At 52.2% G+C, this 7,396-nt stretch overlaps 1 protein-coding gene across 2 annotated transcripts in view; it reads right to left on the bottom strand.

Moving 5' to 3' along the window:
* Nucleotides 1-4,692: 4,692 nt before the first annotated feature.
* The window catches only part of ZNF853 (zinc finger protein 853), a 7,593-nt gene continuing 4,889 nt past the window's right edge, over nt 4,693-7,396 (bottom strand). For both annotated transcript variants that reach the window (XM_014585976.2, XM_027769997.1), the window contains exon 4: nt 4,693-7,374. In XM_014585976.2, coding sequence (XP_014441462.1) covers nt 6,107-7,374 — 1,268 coding nt within the window. In that variant the 3' untranslated portion in view covers nt 4,693-6,106. The remainder of the gene's footprint in view (nt 7,375-7,396) is intronic.

The following is a 7,396-nucleotide window of genomic DNA, read 5'->3' on the forward strand; positions in this document are numbered from 1 at the left end:
TCTTTCTTTTTTAAGAGGTTTTTGCTATAGGGAGTGTGTGCTTGCCAGAAAGACAGAGAGAGACAGAAAGACAGAAAGCGAGAAATCATCCCTGGGGGGGGGGATGGCCACGCCGCAATCCTTTCTCCTCTCGAGATCTTGGGCATGCACGCACACGTGCCCAGTGTGGGTTTAAGCCACCGGGTCCGGGACTCAAACCGTGGTCAGCTACATGGGAGTTCAACGACATAGCCATTACACTAACTGCTAGTCCCCACTAACTTCTTTAAAAAAAAAAAAAAAGTGTGTCCACAAAATCTAGCTCCTGCTTAGCTCACGCCTTCATTCCATCACCTATCTCCCCATAGTACCTACCTCCAGGCCACTGTTAGCCACACCAGGCTCTTCTCTGGCTGTGACCCTTTGAACATAGTGTGACTTCTGTCTGAAATGCCTTCCCCACACCCAGTCTCTCCTGTCCTCACCTTGCAAATACCTCTGATCTGTCGAGATGCTCCTAGGAGACCACTTGGCTCCCTGCAGCAGAGCCAGTTGCTCTGTCCCCACAGCTGATCACATTGCATGATCATTTATTTCTGTCTCCCACTCCCACCTGGCTGGAAGCTCTTCAGCAAATGCCCTTTAGACCTACGGTTTTCCTGGTCTTCTCCTGGAACAAGCTCAGGCTCTTCTTCTCCCTTCTAAAACAAGGCTTTGCCCATCTACCCCATCCTCTTATCTTAAGTCAAATTTCCCAGAAAAAAACCATAGAAGATCATTTGTGCACAAAAAATTAATCAAGGAAATGCAGCTAGGGAAGCCATGATAGCCAGGGGAAGATTCAGGACTCCAAAGGGGAGGAAGGATGAAGAGCTCAAAGTCCCACAGAGGGAACCTATCTGATCCCATCCTGGAGCCTCAGAGTCCTCCAACCTCAGGTAAGGGAGCTTGGCTTCCCCATGCCTACACTGTAGAGTTTGGCTGAGGGACACTCTGAGAACATCTATTCTCAGGCACTTTCCCCCTCTTTGCCTATGTGGAAGAAGAGCTGTGGGCATTGGCGCTGGAAGCCAGGGTCCTAGGTGTGACCACACACATCCGTCAAAGGATCCTTCCAAAGAAATGTGGACAGGGAATCAGTATTTGTTTCAGGCCACGTCTTACTCCACACAGTTCACTCATGTCTCCTCGCTTTGACTGCACCCGGGGTATGGAACACTTATCATCTAGAGCCCTTACTGCTGCAGTGGGCCCCAAGGCCATAACTGATACTCCTCATATCCCCTAACACCCCATTCTAGATTCCCTACCCTTACCATTTCTGCTGGTCTAGGGGCTGGTCTAATGGGGTGAGTTTTCAGATCTTCAGCCCTGTGGACCCAGAACTTCTCATTGAAAGATCTGGGTAAAACCCATCTCCTCAGTGAATTTTACTCATGTAAATGGCTCTAGGCCCAATTGGGCAAGGGTTGAGAAATCACTGTTGTCCACACAGACCATACACAGTGGGCTATAAAGTTCTTCCTTGGGGAACCCGACTTCCCCTGTGATCAGTGGGCTCTGGATCTAAGAACTGGCTTAGATCTGGAAACTAGGAAAGAGATCAGGACTGTCCATTGGGGAAGCTGACAATGGCCTTGTCACCACTTGATCTTTTGGGGGGGAAGTATAAATCAAGCAATACCCTCGTTTGCTGCCCATCTCTCTACCTCTGGGAACAGCATGGGCTATTATTTATCACCATAGACTCCCTTGGGTCTGAGCCTCCTGGTGGCCATTTCAACCTTTAGTCCATTTCTGTAATTACGTCCATGTTGTCCCTGGGGTCTAAGTACCACAGGTGGCCACTGCTGCTCCAGGATCCTGCTGTCTCCATTGATAAGCAGGATTCCAGTTCCATGGCACCACCTTCAGTGTCAGCCCTGGTCTACCCCTGGAGAACAGTCACTGCTGAGCTCCTGGCGAGGCCAGTTCCCCCTCGCCTGCATATTCCTTATTTCCTTAGCAAAGGGAGTATCCGTCCCCAGTTGGATACTGCAGTTCCTGGAGGCCCATAGTCAAGTCTTGCAACTCCTTTGGTGAATAATCCCTTTCCTCCCTTCAGAGCCAACAGTCCCCCAGCCAGACCAAACTGGGACTAGAACTTCACTATAGGTATAGTGGCCAGGGAGGGAGGGAGGGCCGGCCTCAGTGAGGACAGCATTGCCTACAAGACATCAGCCTCAGTGAGACCTCTGTATGGTCTTCAGGTGAGGTGGGGGGCACAGCTGCTATCTCTAACAAGGGAAAATGGGCCACGTTAGCAGGCTCAGAGGGTTGGAGGGGAATGAGGACTCAGTGTTCTTAACCACATCACCCAAGCATCCCTAATCCAAGCCGGAAGGTCCCACTCCTTCCATATCAGGACCCTGACGTGGGTCTAGACCAGCCTTCTCTGGCATCAGGCTTTTTACCTGGTCTTCAGTAACCTGCCCTTGACTGAAGGAAATGAGAGGAGGAGGCATCTGACTGTCCCTCTGCCTTTAGTTGATAACTGTAGAACCAAACTCCCATTTTCCTTCATCATGGCGTTAACTGTGCTCAGCAAAACCAACCTATTCCACAAAGGCCTTACAATAACCATTTCTGTTTATCTCAAGTGCCCAAGGTACTGAATGAGTCAGGGCATCCCTCCTGCCCGATATCCTGTCCTATCTATCAGCAGCCAGAAGCAATGCAGGATGACCTGGTATGTATGTGTACTCATCATCTCTGAATGGGTTCTTGTAGCTACCTGATGTGACCTACATCCAGAGGCCCACCGTCCATACTGTCAGCCTTCAGAGGCATATTTATGCGGGAGAAATTTATTAAAAATGTGCTCCCCCGTGGGAGATGGAGTAAGATAAGTGGGACAGGAAAGAGAATAGAGGGGTGCAGTCTCAGGCAAAACCCTGCAAAGGATGCTTCCACTGGATCCTACAGGCAAACTCAAATGTGATTCACACCTCTGAGCTGTCCTGACCAAATCAGAAGGGCTTGCCTTGCAACCCCTCCCACCATCAGGCTGTGCACAGGCAGGTCAGAGGGGCTCCGGCAGCCCAAAGCTCATCCTGCAAAGAAAAGCTGTTGGAGGCAAAAGCTGGGAGGGAGAGGGACTCAAAAATGGTAGTAAGGGATTTGAAACAACTGGCTGGTTCACTGTTACAATCAAACAGGGGCCTCCAGCCTTATGACTCCTCTCTAAGGGGCCACCCAAGGTGGCAGACTTGTCACTCACCATCATGGCAGCCCTATAGGCTACGGTGGGACTGAACTGATCCAGAGTTTGTCCTTACAAGATGCCCAAACTGGGCACTCCACTGGTTTCCATTCACCCCATGAGTTATTTTGTTTTGCTTTGATAGTAGGGAGACAGAAAGAGAGAGTGAGACTACCTGAGTATCCCCAACACAGCCCGATCATGTGGCAATCCTTTTTTCCTACAATTCTCCATTCCTTCAGTGCACGGACACAGTTTTTGTGCTGTCGCTTCAGAGCATGTGAAAGCTCTAAAAAACGACAATTTACTGCAGGGCTTTACAGAAAAGAAACCTGAGTGTTGGCCAGAGAAGGCCAGAGAGGCTTGTTTAGAACCAGGATGTGCTCCACAGCTGAAGCACCAGGCTTTGCCTCCTCTATACAAGAATGAGCACAGGAGGGAACCAGCAGTTAGCGTAATGGCTATGTCGCTGGATTCCCACGTAGTCGACCGCGGTTCGTGTCCTGGACCCGGTGGCTTAGAACTCATGCCGGGCGCGTGTGCGTGCGTGCCCAAGATCCCGAGAGGAGAATGGAGGAGAAGAGACTGCAGCGTGACCATCCCCCCTGGGGGGTGATTTCTCGCTTTCTGTCTCTATGTCTCTCTCTGTCTGTCTGGCGAGCGCACGCGCCCTATAGCGAAAATCTCTCCCAAAAAAAAAAAAAAAAGAATGAGCACAGGATGGCTCGGGGCCAGGGTGTTCTCCAGCAGAGATGCTGGTCTGCCTGACCCCCGTGTTTATTTGCCTGATCCCCGCTTTTATTCATCTGTCCTTTCTCAATCCACGGCCCTTTGCCTGGGGTACCCTATCTCTGTGCACTGGACAGGGTCACTTCAGGATCCTGAGCATGCAAGTGTTATTCAAGCTAGTAGGGTGGGACTAGAACTGTGATCAGTGATGTGGGATATGGCTTCCTCTGCCTAGATTATTATTAAGAGATTTTTTTTTGCTATAAGGAGCACATGCTTGCCGAAGAGACAGAGAGAGACAGACAGACAGAAAGTGAGAAATCACACACCGCCTCCAGGGGGGAAAGGCCACGTCGCAATTCCTTCTCCATTCTCCTCTTGGGATTTTGGACACGTACACACATGCACGGGGTGTGAGTTTCAAGCCTCCAGGTCTGGGACTGGAACTATGATCAGCCATATGGGAGTCCAGCAACATAACCATTACATCATCTGCTGGTCCTCCTTTGCCCAAATTTTAACCACCGTGCAACAGAGATGGCCCTGGTCCCCAAGAGAGTTTTACTGAATAAGTCCATTCTCTGGTCCAGGGTCTCAGGCTGGAAGGGAGGGTCTGGGAGAGGAACGTTGTGCAATAAGCCTAAATAATACATCCCTAAAGCAACCAGAAAAATTATCCTAAGAAATGAAGCCATGGCATGACACAAAGTCCAGAGGTCAAAACACAGACAGGACACTGCATTTCTTCACTTTATTTTTAATTTTTTGTTTCTCACTTACCACCACATTTGTAAAACGTGGCAGGCTGTGTTAGTAAAGGAGAAGCATGGAGGGAAGAGGGAAGGAACTAGGCAGTCAGTGGGAGGGCAGGTGGAGCAGGAAGTGCTTGAGGACCAGAGGGGCTCTTGGCCACCTCCACAGTCCCACTACCTGCAAGGTGTCAGCAATCGCTGCTGTTCTTGCAGCCCCCCCATCCCCCAAGATCATTTGGTAAATATGTAAAAATTATTTCTGTGGCTTTCCATCTCTATCTCCAACAACCTTCTCCCAACCCCAGCCATCAAGCGGGCTGTGCAGCCCCCTCCATAGCCTGATTCAAGGGAACCCAGACCCTGGGTCTCAAGGTGCTAGTGCTGGGCAGCATCCAAGAAGCCTAGAGCTGGTACATTGCAAGAGGGCCAGAGTATAGTTACCCCAGAACTTTTTTTAGGGAGACCTTTCTTCCAGACCTTGGAGAGCACCCCCAGAATGCTCTCTGCCTCAGCCATTAGCTTTTTTCAAGAGGACACTGAGAGGCCACAGTGGCCTTGGGGACACAGCAACAGGGACACTTAGGTCCTTCCTCCAATGACTGCCAGTAACCCTAGGCTCTCCTGGAGGGAAGGTTTTACCTTCTGTCCATAGCAGGGCTTCCTGGCATTTATCTGTACATTGACCTCTGTGGACACTCTAATCCTCGGTTTATGAACACAAGGATTTTAAACAGAATGGTAGTCACCCTGATGAATTCTCATTTCAGAAGTATTTTCAAAGCAAATGCCACTGAGGATAATTCGATGCCTTGATCAGTTTCTCACACAATATGGATGAGTTTCCTTTGTTTCCGTTTTTCTCCTTGAAATGATTTTTACCATAGTCAAATGTTTTCCAGGTGCCATTTCACAATATGTATTTGAGTCCCTAGTTAGTGTTCGCTCCACATCGAATGTCACCCATTGTCACTGGGTGTTCCTCTCATCACTTTTCTTTCTAGTAAGTCCAGTTTTTACTGGGAGAAAAAGAACTCAGGGATAAACAAAAACAAAAACTGGCAACCCTCTCAGCAAGCCGCACTCAGTAACAAAACAGTTTTCCAGTAGCTGTTTCAGCCTCTGACGTCTTTTCTTTTGTGGATGGTTTCTGAGGGGTAATCTATGAACCCGGTGCTTCTCAGGGAATCCAGAAGACAACGGAGGACTTTTCTTTCTGAGGATATTCCAGGATGTCTCCAGCGATCATGAGGTGAGTTCAAGGTGTGCGTCCCACTCAGCACTGCGCTTCCAGGGTGCAGGGGTATCACAGATGGAGGAGTGCCTGCCCCAACCCTACCGCGCATTTCCTGGCTGGCCCCACCCCGCCTGGCAGCCTGGCAGACCTTTCTAGCCTAACGCACCAGCCTCACGGGGCCTTGTCTGAGGGCGCCGCAGCCCCAGCTGCCTGCTCCGAGGGCGTGGGTCGTGTGCCACGCAGCAGGCCTAGGCCCCGCGACCGGCCGGCGCCGTGCAGCTGGCGTTCATGGCGGCGGATCTGCACCTTGTGGCGGAACCGCTCCCCGCAGTCCTCGCACACGTAGGGCCGCTCGCCCGAGTGTGTCCGCCGGTGGCGCAACAGGTTGGAGGAGACACTGAAGCGCTTGCCACAGTCGGTGCAGGCGTAGGGTCGCTCTCCAGTGTGCGTACGCTGGTGCTGCACAAGGGCTGAGCTCTCGCTGAAGCGCTTGGCACAGTAGGAGCAGGCGTAGGGCTTCTCACCAGTGTGGATGCGCTGGTGCGTCACCAGGTTCGAGTGCTGCGAGAAGCCCTTGCCGCACTCGCCACAGCGGTGAGGCCGCTCGCCCGTGTGAGTGGCCTGGTGCCGCACCAGATCCGTGCTGCGGCTGAAGCCCTTGCCGCACTCCCCGCAGATAGTCGGCCGGTCCCTGGCACGCCGTCGCCGCCGCTGCCGAGCGGGTGTCAGCGCCGCACTACCTGCCGGGCCTGGGATGGCCACCACAGTCGGTGCAGCCACAGCAGGCAACACCATGAGCTCTTGCAGCACCACATAGCCTGGGGGAGCCACCACAACTGCTGCTGGAGCCCCAGGGACTGCTGCCCCACCACCACCTGCAGCAGACACCAGCTCCAGTTGCAGCTCTGGCTGCACGGGAGTCAGTTCCAACTGCACCTCCTGCTGCTGGGCACCCAGGTCCACAGGGGTCAGTTCTAGTTGCACTTCCTGCTGCTCTAGCTGTTGCTGCTCCAACTGCTGCTGCTGCTCTAGCTGTTGCTCCAGCTGCTGCAACTGCTCCTGCAGTTTGAGTTGCAGTTGTCGCTGCTCCTGCTGACGCTCCAGCTCCTGCTGGCGCTCCAACTCCTGTCTCTGTTGCTCCAGTTCCTGCTCTGATCCCAGGTCCACCGGCATAAGCTCCAACTCCACCTCTTCCTCCTCCTCTGGCTGCAGCTGCTGCTGTTGCAGCTGTTCCTGCTGTTGTTGCTGGTGCTGTAACTGTTCCTGCTGCTGCAGCAATAGCTGCTGCTGTAATTGTGCCTGTTGCTGCTGTAGCAACTGCTGCTGTAACTGTGCCTGCTGCTGCTGTAGGAGCTGCTGCTGCTGTAACTGTTGCTGCTGCAGCAATAGTAGCTGCTGCTGTTGGAACTGTTGTTGCTGTAATTGTTCCTGCTGTTGTAGCTGTTCTTGCCGCTGCAGCTG

This window comes from Tupaia chinensis, unplaced genomic scaffold (genome assembly GCF_000334495.1).
Source record: "Tupaia chinensis unplaced genomic scaffold, TupChi_1.0 Scaffold000101_1, whole genome shotgun sequence".
Lineage (NCBI taxonomy): Eukaryota > Metazoa > Chordata > Mammalia > Scandentia > Tupaiidae > Tupaia > Tupaia belangeri.